Source organism: Tachypleus tridentatus, chromosome 5, assembly GCF_004210375.1.
Source record: "Tachypleus tridentatus isolate NWPU-2018 chromosome 5, ASM421037v1, whole genome shotgun sequence".
In the NCBI taxonomy this organism is placed as follows: domain Eukaryota; kingdom Metazoa; phylum Arthropoda; class Merostomata; order Xiphosura; family Limulidae; genus Tachypleus; species Tachypleus tridentatus.
In genome coordinates, this window is record NC_134829.1 from 8211114 (window position 1) to 8227500 (window position 16387).

At 33.8% G+C, this 16387-nt stretch overlaps 1 protein-coding gene across 3 annotated transcripts in view; it reads right to left on the reverse strand.

The window, feature by feature from the left end:
- fl(2)d (Pre-mRNA-splicing regulator female-lethal(2)D) overlaps nt 1–16387 on the reverse strand; it is an 83178-nt gene that overhangs the window by 27295 nt on the left and 39496 nt on the right. For all 3 annotated transcript variants that reach the window (XM_076501004.1, XM_076501002.1, XM_076501005.1), the window contains 2 exons: nt 4814–4938; nt 3821–3999 (listed from right to left, as the gene is read on the reverse strand). In XM_076501004.1, the coding sequence (XP_076357119.1) occupies nt 3821–3999; nt 4814–4938 (304 nt within the window). The remainder of the gene's footprint in view (nt 1–3820; nt 4000–4813; nt 4939–16387) is intronic.

The window sequence follows — 16387 nt, forward strand, 5'->3', positions numbered from 1 at the left end:
CCATACATAAACTGGTAGTTTCTACAGTAGACATCTTATCAGCTGATGTAAGTAATTTGATATTATTTTGTGAAGCAAGTTAATGAAAATTTGGATACCAACTATTACGAAGAAATATATTAACATTACCCAATGATCTGAAGCTAATTACTATTTCACTTCATGACATCTTGTAGTGGCACTAAATTAAAAACAAAGAGGCTAAAATAGAGTTCAAAAGATATACAATTCCATCTAGATTTCATATGGCTCTTTAAACCTAGGTATTTCAGTTGCATTCTAGCAGTAGTTGTTCTAAATATTAATTATAGTTGAAGCTAACTTGGATAAATGAGCCAAGTATTTCAAAAACTGATCTCACTTGAATAAATGTGTCATGTATTTCACATTCTAAGCTAATTTGGATAAAAGTATCTTGTATTTCATTCACTGAATTACCTTTAATGTTGTATACTTTACAGTAAGCACTAAGTTTTACAAATGTTTCATGTATTTTTAACATTTTGCTAACTTAGATAAATACATCATGTATTACACAATGTCAGTTTTAAAGTTGAATTACCTATTAATTTAATACTTTTATGATGACATGCTAGAAAAGTTACTAAATTTATATATAGTGAATTGTTTTAACAACCATGGATAAATATCTGAACAAATCAAGATAATTTTACTTGTTACAAAACAACCATTCATTCATTCTCTTAATGCTATGCTAGTATTTAGCTTGACCATCTAGGCTTAAGATCAGTTTATAATGTTCCATGCAATTTATTACTACCTGTTCAGATGTTCTGTATGATCTATCAAATTAGAATTTCAATTAATTTAATAAAAAGACCAAAACCTTTCATAGCCATTTTCTTTTAATATAAAAAACAAGTAACAACAACATATTCTGTATGGCTACAACTTGAAATACAGCTATATAAACCAAACTATTTTGTAGTGCCACTGACGTAAGTGTAAGTAATATTGGTTTCATGACACTGAGAGTAGCAGAATACTATAAAAAGAAATCTTTTATAAAAATTTAGAATTTTGAGTAGCAAGCAAAATGTAATGAAGAAATAATACAGAATTGTCTATCTATTCACTCAATACTTCTAGATCAAGTTGATAAAAAAACTCAACAAACATAACATTTTGTAGGTCAATAATTCCATGTAGACTACAATATTAAAATTTATAAGAAAATAAATCAAATATTCAACATACTAAGCTAATACTAATATGTTAAAAAGTGTTAAATTAATGTTTATAGGTTTTATAATTTCAAGTCATTAAATCAGTAATAACATCGACTAGGGAAATGTTCTCCATTAGAGAAAAAATGTGTTTAAAAATAAGTTTTACATAATTCCAATATTACTGTCACTGATGCATTATACTGTATTACACTTTCACACTTGAGCATTTCAACATTAAGAGTAATCCACATTTAAAACCTCAATTTATTGAACTATTAACCAGTTTTGATAAAACAGAAAATTACAGATTTATGTATTCTTTACATACCAGATTAAATGTCATGAAATACACAATGTATTTCACAAAATAAGTATTATTAAGGTGTTTAATAAAAAAAAAATTAATTAAGATTTCAACTTGTAAGTTTATTTTAAAGAATACCTAATTCTATATATTAATGTGAAGTGTTTGAAACAGTATAATGACTGTCCTTCCAGTTACTTTACCAGACAAAAAGTTCTATCTTATGTCAGCAACAGCTATGACTGTACAATACATTAAACAATAAAAACTTTAACTGTTTTCACATTTTAAAAACTAGCAGCTAAAACTCTGTACTTAAAACCAAGGTACCTTACTAAAATAATTGTGTCTTCCGTCATACATAAACTCAAACACACACATACATACAGATTCAACAAACCATACAGATATATAACCAGGTTTGAATGATGCTGTTCTTAGTGATGTCCAAGTGTTACCTTTGTTTTTAACCAGGAGAAAATTTACAAAGATAAAAGCTTTACAATATCTAAAAGATAATGTGTATATGTGATTCAAAACAATCATGATATCAGTACCTTATATATACCAACAAAGTTAGTTAATCACAAACATGTCAAACTCTCCATAAAAATGTATACTCAGTTTTTCTGAAAGGGAAATAAAACTTATTATACATGTACGGTAATTCACTAAAGTACTTGAACACAAAAAAATGTAACTTAAATATAAATCAGCCACTAAGTTAAAGTGTTTTGAAGATGTGCCCTTTGTTTTCTGTTTGTGCATTATACAATTTTTTTTTTTTAAGATAGCCAAGAAAATACTCATATTTAAACTCACGGTTACAATGGGTTTATGAGGTTTGACCAATTGCTGCTATTCTAATTATTTTTTTTTTACATTCTTTAATGTTGTTTACTGGCTACTCAATATTTTAGTAACACAGTCCATATGGCAAAAGATGTCTATTTCTAGCATGTTTTTTATATAGCAATAAGAATTATGCAATATGAAGATTGTCAAGACAGTCCAAAGATAAGCTTTCCAAATCTTTGGTTATTCAATTACATTCTAAAAAAGTTTGGGAGCTAATACACAAGGATACCGCTGTTTGAGGTTTTTAAGCCTAATTTTGCAACTTTCGTTTCTCTCATCCTAAAAAATAAATACTACTATATCATTAAGGATTTTATGTAAATGTTTTCCCCATACATTTTTTAATTCAATATACAGTAGTTCCAATAATAATGTCTTCCCAAAATTAAGTGCAGTTACATTTACCATATTTATATTCTTTAACTACTGTCTTTATTAATTCTTCTATTAAGTTTAGTTTGGTATTCAACTTGTAGTGAATATAAAAATGAACATATAAATGTTATTCTTAATAACAGACTTAAGTATTTATCAGAATAAATAATAGTTTATAATCTTATCAGGAGCATGTTTATGTTTTAATACATTTTTTGTGTTCAAGTCCTAGATAACATGGTGGTTTCAATGTATAAAATGGGAACTTAAAAATTTAAGGAAAACAAAAGAACTGACAACATATTACTGTGTGTGAAGTGAACTACAGAATCTCAACGTTTCTTGACTGAAATGCAGCATTCGTGTTACTGTTGTCTGATGGAAATAAAAACCAAACTAGTTTATGTTTTTAGAGGATGTAATATGCCTAAGAAACAATCACTGGCTTAGACTAAAATGGTATCTGTTAATCCTGATTTTGTAATGTTATAATAAAATTTGTTCTTAAACTACTCTACTAAAACTGCTTGATTTCTGCAGAGACATTAGAGAGCTACACAGATTAAGTAAAAAGCTTAAACTGTAGTTTAACTTAGTAGCCAGAAAAATTCATAATTTTCATTTATCCCAGTGATGCCAAATGTTGGTGGAGCTTAATACCTCAATTAAAACACATTTTAAAAGTCTGGCAGCGGAAACAAATGTCCACAACAACTTGTGAAAGTTTGGCTCTCACCAACAGAGATAAGTCTGCAGTTCCAAAACCCCTTTAAATCTGAGCAAGAAAATAAAAAACACAGTTAGTGTCTGTTCAGTCATTTCTTTGCTTCAGAGGGGCTGGCTACTCATTTATATTTCCTTATGCACCATGTTCTTAAGACACAAACAGGAAACTGAAGATGGGTGTCAGTCATGTGACTACCCTTCAACCTTTTGTTCCTTAGTGATGACTCTTGAGGAAGTCTTGACAACAACTCTACTGTACCTGAGAGATTTCAGTAGTTAAAAAGAGTACATGAGTCTGAAAAGGTCTTATGTTGGAAGTAAAAGTTTGAGAACAGATACTGCCTCCAGAGGCCGCTGAACACCACACCTGTCAGGGGTGAATTTCCAAGCACTCAGTTCATTCTGACACTCCTCCAGTCGAGCTTTAGTGCTGTCAACTTCTTTTCTCATTTTCTCAAACATAAAGTTGACAGCTGGATCAAGTAGAGCTGATCGCAACTGGGCCATACTCGGGATCTGGGCTTGCTTTAGCTCTTGAATTTGGTTCTAAAGAAAGGAGAGATATGATCTTTACATAACAACTATGTTATAACTAAAAAAAAATTATAGTTAATCACAGAAAACACACAAAAAACAGCATATAAACAAAACATTTTGTACACACTGCTTTAAATGATGTTTTGATAAACCTACCTGTGATTCTTATATAGATGGTTGATAATCAAACAAATAAAACTAGTGAAAAAAGTACAATAATTGCAAAAATGAAAAGTACTGCTAACTTCACTTAGATACAGTATTATTGATCATTTATTAGATGCACATTTAAAAAAAATAACTTTTAAATAACAAGTTTCTTAATATAGAGCACTACCATATCTTATACAAATGTATCAAATATCTTATCTTGGATATGACAAATGTATCAAATATCTTATCTTGGATATGACAAATGTATCAAATATCTTAGATATAACAAATGTATCAAATATCTTATCTTAGATATGACAAATGTATCAAATATCTTATCTTAGATATAACAAATGTATCAAATATCTTATCTGAGATAAAACAAATGTAAGAATCTTATTAAAACACCATGTAATTATTAGAGGAAGGTTTTTTCCTCAAATTTTATACAAAACAAAATAACAACAGCCAAAAAATATTTTGATGTAGTACAATGTTTGAAATCAGATGACTAATTACTTATTAATTTCTCAAATGAAGAATAATGTTTAGAATCATGACTCAACAAATTGATTATTTCAATAGCAATGAAAATAAAAAGACACCTTATGGGTGACTTGAATGTAATACTTAAATATATTATAAATTTTATAGAAAGATAAATACTTACTGCATACTCCTGCATCTCTTGCTCTTTGGTAGTTAATCTCATAACCAGAATGTTTTCTCTTCTTGTGGCTTCTATCTGTTGCTGCTTCAGCTTTTCTTCAGACTCCCTTAAACTTACTAGTTCCACTGTAAAAAAATGTTATTTACTACAAAAACAATAAATAATTCAATGAATATAAACATTTTCTTTTCTACTACATTCAAAATGGTGAATACACCAGTAAAAAGATAAAGTTAAAACTACCATTAATTTCTTCATGTATAAGTAAGAGATTATGAAATTTTTACATACCAAGTCCATGCTGAAAAGACACATATATTGATCTTTGCATTTATACTAAAGATTAAATAATCTATTTTCAAGTTCAGGTATCAAAGTTACAACTGATACTTGACATTTACAACTCAATGTCTTGTTCTATTCTTTCCTTTATAATGACTTTTGATGAAGACTAATCCAAAAGGAATGGAACAGAACAGCAACAACAAATGATACTGAACTGACAAGTAATTGTTTAGGATTGATAATATGTGGATATTTCACTTTATAAAGGTTAGATTGCTTCATATCAAAGGTTAAGTAATATGCTGAACTTCCCTTTCATAAAGGTAATGTTAGGTATTTCAACTTCAATGTATAACACCAGTACCTCATATAAGCTTTGACGTTAAATTTAAAGATCAATATATTAATCTGAACTTTACTCTGAAGTTGAAGTACCTAATATTACCTTTATGAAAGAGAAGTTTAGCATATTACTTAACCTTTGATATGTGATTTATACTGAAGTTAAATAATATGGTGTTAATTACCCTTCAAATTAAACCTTAGCTTTCATTGTTAATAGCTGTATAATCACAAGTTTATATCAACACACAAAATATAAATCAATTCATTAAGAAAACACTGAAGGTTTAAGAGAATGATCAGGTACAACTTTTCAATTTTAGACACAAAATATGTAGTTGTTAAGGGTACTACTGAACACACGTATTTCTGTCCCACTGAAAATCTAAGCAGATCTGTATTTCCATGTTCTTTGGTTTAGTTACTGTCCATCCCATGAAAAGATAGTTCAACAAACATGAATTTTAATAACTCGTGTGAAAGTTACAATTTTCCTAAACCAAAAATGTATTTCCAATGAATATATAATAACCTCACCTCACCTTTCTCATTGAGTGCTGCTCTCCATATGCACACAACTTTTTGCTCACTACTATCCTTGATGCTTCCACCTTCTTTATATGTTTAACGTTCTACAATTATAACACAACATGCGACAATCTTTCACTAATAAGAGTGACAAACAATGTCCTAGCACAGCTGGCTCTCTCTATACTCTGAAATTCCATCTTCACTTCAAGACTGGATAAAGAAGAAGCATCTTAAGTTAGGTGGAATGGTGAGAGAAGGTATCTACTGGAAATACATTTTCAATTCATGAAAAATTATAACATCATATACAATACCTTATCTCCACCCACATAATAACTAGAATCTCATACTGACATGGTGAAGAGACTGGTGGAAGAGTTTGGAAGCACATGAAGAGTGCCTAGGGAGTGTGATATATAAAAACATTGCCATGAGAGACCCCTCAACAACATCACACTGTGGAACACCTCCAGCAGGGTGAAGAACAGTTGACTGCTTAATCTTCACATATCCCTGGAGGTTAATTCTTCTAACAATTAACCTTATACCAAAACAACTGCCAGATTTATACGTTAACCTCATTGTATTTGAAATAAGTATAATTTTTGCTCAAATTGCAAATACATGTCACTAAAAAGGCAGAAAAAGAGCACACACACAAACAGCTAGATGTACCAAGTGGTGTAGAGTAGCAAGAGTGCATCAGACCATAACTGGTGGGTTAACTCTGTTCCAAAACCATGTGGAATCAAATGTCTTCTGGTCTTTGATAGGAAGCCTCCAACTGTCTTCATCACAAACTTAGGAAACAGAAGGGAAACACAATTTATGTTTAAACCACCCAAGTAGATAATGACCAAAACCAGGCCACCTGAGTTCTAACATCTAAGTGATACTAAAAAGGAGGAATGGTATGCAAGGATACACTCATGTCTAAACCATGTGGCATTAGGAATTTATTATCTAGCCTATGGTAGAATGAGGCTTCTCTGCCTGCCATTGAGGAAAACATGTTGGCTGATTTACCTGTATTCCAGCATCAGACATTCAGGCAGTAGTAGGATGATGGATTGCAGCTGAACTAGTAAATTACATTTTGTTGGATCATCAAGACAAAATTATGTAGTTCTGGGAATTGTGCATCTGGTCCACAGTTTAAGGAGGGTTCAAACAATCTACACCAATGCCCTAGCCTCAATTAAATGAGATTGAGCACACTTAGAAGGATTCCTGGGTTGTGAACACTTATGATGATGCCTCAATGGTACACCACCCCAGCAAGTAGGAGCTAGTTAGTCCATGAGTTGAAACAGTCTGTACTGTAAAAAGTTATATGCAACACACTGTGAGGATAAAACTACTAGCATTCCTGTGGAACATCCAAACTCAACAGTACACATTATAGATTATAACAGCCATACAGTGTGGTTTTATGCATGTATCTCAGAATGGCTGGTATGGGTATTAACACTTTTACTAATAAGCAGAGAACAACGTTTCAACCTTCCTAGGTCAACTTCAGGTTGACAAAGAGAGTTTGCAACTGACTGTTGCTGGACACATCTTAGGGACAAGAATATAAAAGGGATTGTAGGAAACATTGCAGTTGGATGTTAGGTTATTAATTAGTGTAGGTATAAAGGTGTCCTCTTTGTCAATCTGAAGATGGCCTAGGAAGGTTGAAACGTTCTCTGCTTAACAATAAAGGTGTTAACACCTATACCAGCCATTCTGAGATACAAAGCAGTATAAACTAACCCAGTTATACTGAGATGTGGAGAATGGTAATGAGTGATGAATGTATTAAGTGTGATCCTCATGAATGACTGAAAGATTTCTTCCAATGGACAATGCAAATGGACAGCCAGGGAAGAAGTGAGATGCTAGGTGAAAGAACAAAGAAAACATATTTTGAGAATTGGATGTTAAGGAAGAATATGCAAGTATGATAAGCAGGTGAATCAATCTCATGAAAGTAATTAGGGAAATATCATGAAAATAAAGGGTACACGAACAGGAATGGGAACCATAGAAAGAAGTCACACAAGCAATATAACACTGCAGAGCACAAGAATATGACAGAGCAAACATGTGGCTCAGAATGGAAATAAAATAGAAAAATAATATGTATGAATGTTATTATGTCACTTCTGCAAGCTGCTGACGTGCTTGGAAGAAAGCTGATTTAGATACAGGAAAACAAATATGGTGATAATAGATGTAATACATCAAAGATGAAAACATCTGACCACCAGATATAAATATGGTTGCAGATTCTTTACAGCAGGTGCTTGTGATTTGTTGGCAATAAATTAAAACAGTAAATAAAACGTACAATCCACTTGTTTTAAAACAATATATTTTCACATCAAGTCAAGATTATATATAACAGTTTGTTATGCTATTGTTTACCACAGCTGAATCTTGAGCTTTGATAAATAATTCTCTTTATCATCAAATGTATACATAGACAGGTTGTTACTTTATAACCCTATTGACAAGACAAATTACTTTTATCACAGTAAAATAGTGATTTGTTCACTTATGTTTCCCCGTGAGTTACCACAGTTGTACTCAGAGTTTCAAATAATGGTTTGCCTTTCATCAAACTCCACACAGTCTGGTTCAATTACTATAGAACACTCTTTGAAAAGAAAAAAAATATCTCATTATCCCTGTTGTTACAAATACCAATGACTACAGATATTGCCAATTACAGCTATACTAACAGTAACACTCTCTAACTTGACTCTCTGTATCTTCATACACTGATAACATATAACAGAAAAATTTAGAAACATCTAGCCTTTAGTTAGAAACAATACTCACATAATGAAATATATTTATGAGGCTTCAAGAAAGATGATGCAAACAATATCACTAAAGCTCAATACAACAATTAAACACAACTTGTATAGAGCTATGTAATGAAACTTGTTATAACTACTGCTTTTAAAACAATATTCTTGTCATGAAAACTAAACAATCATTAAATACTAAGGGTTATACTAAACAGTATTTTATATCCAGCAGTAAAGAAATATATTTACAATATTGTTTTTTATACCATATATGAAGACTGTTTTCAGTTCATACATAAAGTCTCCTTATATTTTCTGAACCAACACCTGAAGTTCTAGTGTTGATCTCTCTTTTCACAAGGCACCTGGTACAGTCTCAATCTGACAGGAGATCCTGTCTTTGTAATGATCTAATGTTGCCTGAGGCATATCCTGGCACAATTGATCTTACACCTTATTCATCTGCTTATTAGTTGGCTCTTCACATATGTTGATGTCTTCTTTCCACCCAGTGGTCTTGAGACTAATAGGTCTATCTTCTATTAAAAAAAAAAAAAAAAGTCACCACCTTTTGGTTCTGCATCTATAACAGCCACACCTGCACTGTCTATCTGTGTCTTAATAGCTGCACCAGCAAAGCCTCATTCCCTTCAAAGTACCTCTTCAGCAAATTGGCATTGTTAATCTAGGTCATCCCATCCACTCGCACCTTATAATCAATTATTTTGACCACTGCCTGTACTTCAAAAGATCCTTTTCATTGAAGGGGTAGTTTCTTGTCATCTGTGGGTAGCAGAACCAAGACATTTTGTTCAACCTTGAAATGTCAATCTTTGGTTTATTTGTCACAGAATTTTTTCTGATTGCTTTGAACTATATACAAGCTCCCTCATGCAACATCAGATATCTCCTAGAGTAATTTCTTGAGGTTTAATATATACTGGTATGTGTTCTTCACTTCTAATTCTTCTCCTGTCCACAGCTCCTTCAATATCTAAATTGAACCTTGTACTATATTTCAGTACAATAAAATAGGTAAAAATTCTGTATTTGCTTATGGGACATCTCAGTAATACTTTCTGCAAGTACGGGTTCCAGTCAGTAGTCTTTTTTGGCACATCTTTTTCAGCCTGCTCTTTGAGACTATTAACTCTATCATAAAGTCTATTACATCTACAGTTGTAGAGAAAGGTAAAGAACTGCCTAGGTTGATGAGTATGCACATTTTTTCCATTAGTTATGAAGTAAATTGAGTCCCTTTGTCATTTGGTATTTCTTTTGAAAGCATACTTTCCAGAACACTTCCAGGAGAGGTTCTGCTACTCCTATCTTTAGAAGCATTATGGTTTCTGGATAATATGTTGCATAGTTGAGTACTGTCAGCACATACTGGATGCCTTTGTGATAAACACATTAGCAGTCCAATCAAATACACAGCTACTTTACTTAATGGCTCTTGTACGAGAGGCATCTCACCTAGTGACACTTGGGCTACCTTCTTGTAGGTTATGTGACATTAGATCTTGTCACATCTAAGATAACACCAGGCCAATGGAAGTTGGTGATTCTGTCTGCCCTTTTCTTTGCTTATTCAACTGATTCATGAGCCAACTTTATCACTTAAGTCCAGTATTATGATCTATTTAACTTTCCAGTATAACAGTCTTGATAGATCTAGTACAGCACTCCCTTCTTGTTCTAAATTTTGTAAGTTCTTTTCCCCCCTTTTCTTATGCTCAACTTTATCCTTGTACTCTCCCAAAATTTAAATTATGAAGTGTCTTTCTTCTGTGTTTCCTTCAGTTCCTGCTCACCTAGTCAGGATAATGCCTTTTGATACTTGCAGGGGCTTGATGTCTTGCTTGTTCTTCTTGACTTCTTGTGATGACCACCAATGTCTCAGTCTTCTTTCTGTCTAGTTCTTCCAAAATTCCACACTGATTCAAGGTATCCCACATGATATATAGTATCCATCTTTAATTTTGCTATGGGAACCCTCTCATTATTTCATCACTCAGCACATAGATAGATATATCTTGGCTCTCATGTGGTCAACATCAGATACTAGACAAGTTTTCACTGTTGCACCCAGTCTCTTCTAGGACTTTCACTTTCCTGTCCTGACAAAGCTTCCACCTATTAGCATATTGTGATTTGTTATCACGTCAAAGTATGTCACACACTCAAATCTCTACTAGCATTGTTGATCCATTTGCTAACTTGAGTTGACCATGAGTCATGTGCTGATTAAACATGGTGATAGCACTTTCTTCTTGTAATCAATGAGTCGTCTTCATTATATTTTGGTTTTTTTCTGACAGCAGCATCCATACTGATAGTCACTATTTTCTTGTTTCTTGCAAGCACTATCTTTGTAAGTAGCTCCAGCTGCTTTATGCTGAAATTTCTGCTGGTGCTTGATGGTGATGAACTTTTACTCCTTTGCAATGTGTTCTATTTTATAACAAATATAGCATCTTTTCTCCCATTTGATTATTAACCACCTACTACTTTTGGTGGACTCTTGCTTCTGGTCAGCCACCACTGACTTCAATTTTAACTGGTTAGTCTTGGACTTGCCAATTATACTTCCTCCAGTATATAGGTTTCCACATACTGTTCTCTCAACTTGATCACCTCACTTCCATCTTTTGGTACTTCCCCCTTCAAGAACAATGACATGTCAGCTGAGTACCTAATCATAAACTGTTCATATATCAGTAGATCTGCAAAATAAGTTTCACAACTGGCTATGTCAGTCCACCTCATGAAGTATTGCTGTAGATGTGTCACAAACTGAAATACAAATTTTTTCAGTGTCAGGTTTGACTTGCGTTTCTGGCAAAACCTGCTTTGATAAGTTCATAGCATTTCAGCAAGGCCACTATTAACTTGTCATAGTCCCTGATATCTTCTGATAACATTCCTGCATTTACCTTTTCTGTGAGTTCAGGACTGAGACAGGCAGCCCAGTTACCTTTATCTGAGTTTGGTCAAATTTCTTGCAGTTCTCTAAGAAATCATCCAGAGATAAGTACTAATTGGAAATACATTTCCAATATACAAAAATAATAACTTCCAATAGGGTACATTAAATCCTTTCACATGTATAGAATATGAACAACACTCAAGAATGATCACTGTTGGGAAAGGTATGCATGCTGAAGACCATGCCACTCCTGTACCAGGTATATCATCTGAACCCAGTGTGGCAAGAGGTGTTGCATACATGAGTGGAAAGTGGAAAAAGGAAAACCAAAAAGGGGAGGGAAAACCAGGTAGATCAGAATCCAAACCACAGTATATCAAAATCTCAGTCCCATAGAAGATTCCAGAAAACCATCCAAAGACAGGAATGTGTGGGAAGTTAAAATGGATGTGTCCCAAGGTGTAGTGTAACTAGACTATAATGGACGATATGCAGCCAATCAATTCCAGCCCAAAATAAAGTACTACTGTAAATAGAACCATCCAACCTCTGGCAGGAGGAAGGTCCATCCCATCTCAACTTCACTGTAAGTAAAACTGAAGTATATACCATGTAGATGGATGTTTAAAATGGGCTCAAGGGCAAATCCTCAATCATGCACACATGTGGAAACACAACATCCAAACGATGGTACGAAGATATGTGCCAATGTGACAGGTCACATCAAATCCAATCTGAATAGCACCCCACCATACACCATCAGCCTCAGGGCAAATGAGAGAACCCAGACAGCTGCAAAAAGCCAGAATGCAATGCCACCCTTCGGCTCCCATCACATAAAAAGGGAACACCTCTAAAAATATATAGCAACCTCACTCTCCAGATAGAACAACACAGAAGCCGAGCACAACACCAACCTCTGGGACCAACTGCATGGAGGTAGAGATCTTGAGGTAAACTGAGTGAGGAAGAGAAACACAACCAACACATATGAAAATTTTATGTTGATTGGTCCAGCTCTAATCCAAAGCCACTCATTGGGAAATGACATCTAGGTGATAATAGGATTAAAGCTCCCAACTGAAGGGGAGAACTGCAATGTGATGAATCTACTCCTAAGCAACACTCTCCCTCCAGATATGACCACACAAAAGTTGGTGTGCAAATGCAAACTCCACATCCAACTGCATGGAAGTGGATCTCATCTATAAAAATATAAGCAACCTCACCTTCTAGATATAACTACACAAAAGCTGTATGCAAAAACAACCTCCTGAGCCCACTGCACTGAGGTGGAGCATACTTATTTGGAGATATGTCAAACATCATCCACCATATAGGACCACACAAAAGCTGGAGCACAGTGCCACCCTCCAGGTTTGCCTCACAGAAGTTAACCACACCTAGAATATATAAGAAACCCCACAGTCCCAGTAGAATCACACATATGCTGGACACAACATCAACCACTGGGACCCACTGCACAGAGGTGAAGCACATTATTCGAAGATTGATCACCATCTACATTAGACTACTTCCCTACTTTCAGCTAAAAAGCAAATGCATTCAGGATGCTTTCTAGGTCTACTACCCCACTGGTTTGGAACTGGAAAGTGGCAAGAAGTACAAGAAAGACAGAATGCGGTAGAGATTTTAAGAATGCAGACATTGGAGAAAGCGCAACAAGTGACAATGAAAAATTCTATTTTGAAAGCATACTAAATTTAATTTATTCAATCACAGGAACAGCAAGAATGGTCAAATATCTCCTTTTGCTTTATCCAAGTAAATCTATGGGTTAGCACAGTCTGGAACAAGCATACTTATGAAGCAAATACATTGGGATGAAAATTTCATCTCAACAGTGTACATCATTAGCCATTGTTATACAACTTGAACATACAAGTGAAGACTTGTGAGACAAAAAAGCATAACTTGCTTGCCACTGATCAGGATCCTAATCCTAAACAGGTCATACCATTGGAGGGGGAACAAAAAATATACTTACACGTGTGTGTGTATGGGTATATAGAAAAGATAAATGAGCTCCACTGAAGTTTAAAGGATGATCACCAGCTAAAGATGGTACCCTGATGAAGATAATGGAAGATAAACACATGAGGTTGTAGTCCACATGCCTAACAGAAGAATTTCCTCCAAAAGATGATGAAAGTGAATACTAGCACACACACAAGAAAAATAAGAAGAAAAAAGTAACACAAGAGGCTGGAAGTAACACAACATACAATACAAATATTTGGGTGGTTTCATTTTATTTCCACTGTTGGAATTAGAAGAACATAAGAGTAACTGCCTTCCTACAATTGGCTGCAGACAGTAGGAGTTGAGATGTGAGAGAAAGCTCTCAACTCCATACCCTTAATTGATTTTCCATAATTACTGGCTAGTTTAACATCAGTGTTTGGATTCTGTTTGTAGATGGATTATCCCAACACATTTGATAGCTATTGATGATTGGGATTTACAATGGAGTTTTCAAAGACCTTTTAATACTTATTTTATACTAATATAATTGTTTTATAGTGCTGATTTTAATTGCCTATCAACTACTGATGTAAATAATGGTATTGAATGTATTTATTTTATATATATAATTGTTTGTTTTGAATTTTGTGCAAAGCTACTCAAGGGCTATCTGCACTAGCCATCCCTAATTTAGCAGTGTAAGACCAGAGAGAAAGCAACTAGTCACCACCACCCCAACCAACTCTTGGGCTACTCTTTTACCAAAGAATAGTGGGATTGACCATCACATAACGCTCCCACAGTTGAAAGGGCAAGCATGTTTGGTGTGAGGGGGATTCGAACCTACGACCCTCAGATTACGAGTCGAACTCCTTAACCCACCTGGTCATGCAGGGCCATATATATAATTACACACACACAGTCCTATACGCATATGAAACTAATCTGCCATGTTATATTTTTATGCAACGACATAACCACGGTGGTATATACAATGTAACTCTGAAAGTACTTAATATACCTTTATAAGCTCTGTCTAGTTTTTGATGATAAAGTAGATGAACAAAATCAGAATTTTCATTTAATTATTTTTACTAAAACTTTGTTCATAATTATATGGTAGAGTACTTTCTGCTTCAAGTGCTAGTAGTTTTCATGTTATTATAAAAATTACTTTTTTTCATCTGTAAATATTCAAATTTCACTTGCATAATTCCTAAAACCTAATGCAAAAAAATCAGTTTTTTCTCTCAGAAAAACTATAGTTGATTGTTTTCTCTACCATATCTTGATATGAAATAGGACAATTTGACCAACCTCATAACCATACACACACAAATCCAAATTACCCTTTTTGTGCCTTCTAGAATGACTTCAAACTGTAACATGAATGTACTTTTGTTTATCCTATATAGCTATAAACTCTTAACAGAATACTGCTTATGTATCAGGTCATCACATAAGTAATGTCCAAAAATTTAACACAGAAAGTTCATAATCATTTCTGTCTTTGTAGAAGGCTCTAACAACTAAAATATGTAGTAGGATATGTATAAAAATATTCAGACAAATAAAAGGAACTAAACCAACTCCATTTTTTCAGATCATTAATCAAATAAACCCTTACAAAAATGGATGTGTCTGATGAGCACATTAGGCATATAATGCTTTATGAGTTTAGAAAAGGCAAAAGTGCAGCAGAATCTACATGAAACATTCAAGGTGTTTATGGTGCAGTCTATCTCAATGAAAGAAAATGTTGAAGGTGGCTTCAGAAGTTCACATTAGGTAAATATAGCTTAAGTAATGTGCCACATTCAGGTAGTCCTGTTGAGTTTAAAGATGACTTGCTGCTTGCTGTACTTGATGAAGATTGTGCTGTAACAGTTGAAGAACTAGCACAGAAGCCTAATTCAACCCATTTAACAGTTCACTTTCATCTGTAACAGCTTGGAAAGGTATCAAAACTTGGAAAATGGATCCCCTATGATTTGACAGAAGCTAACTTCAAAGCAACTCTTGGGAATGTAACTCACTTTTTTTGGACAGGTTAGTGACTCGAGATGAAAAAATGGATATATTATAAAAATGTTAAGCACTGCATACAATAGCTCAGTGCAAGTAAACTGGCTAAAGCACAGCCCAAAATGAACCTCCACCCTAAGAAAGTCTTGTTAAGAATTTGTTAGGATACTTTTGGTGTGATCCACTTTGAGTTGCTACCACTCAATGTAATGATTACATCAGACTTCTACTGTCAACTATCAGAGTGCTTGAATGTTGCACTGAAAGAAAAGATGCGTGCTTTGATCAATCGTAAAGGTGTTGTGTTACACCAGGATAATGCAATGCGCCATACAGCAAAGGATCACATCTGCAAAGATTGAAGAGCTATACTGGGAAAAACTTCCACATCCTCTTTATTCTCCAGGTCTTGAATTTTATATAGTGTGTTCAGAAAGTCACTGTGCAGTTTTGTAATCATATATTATTCAGTATATTTCAAGCCAGCAACTGATAGCAGTGTTTAGAAACAAAATAAGAAGGATCCAGGCCTGTTTTAATGCCAACGGGGGTCACTTTCAACATTGTTTATAATTGTCATTCATATTTATCTCCCGTATTCTATACTGAAACATGTTTGTTAATAAATATATAAGTGCACAGTGACTTTCAGAACACCCTGTTGAAGTCAAGTGG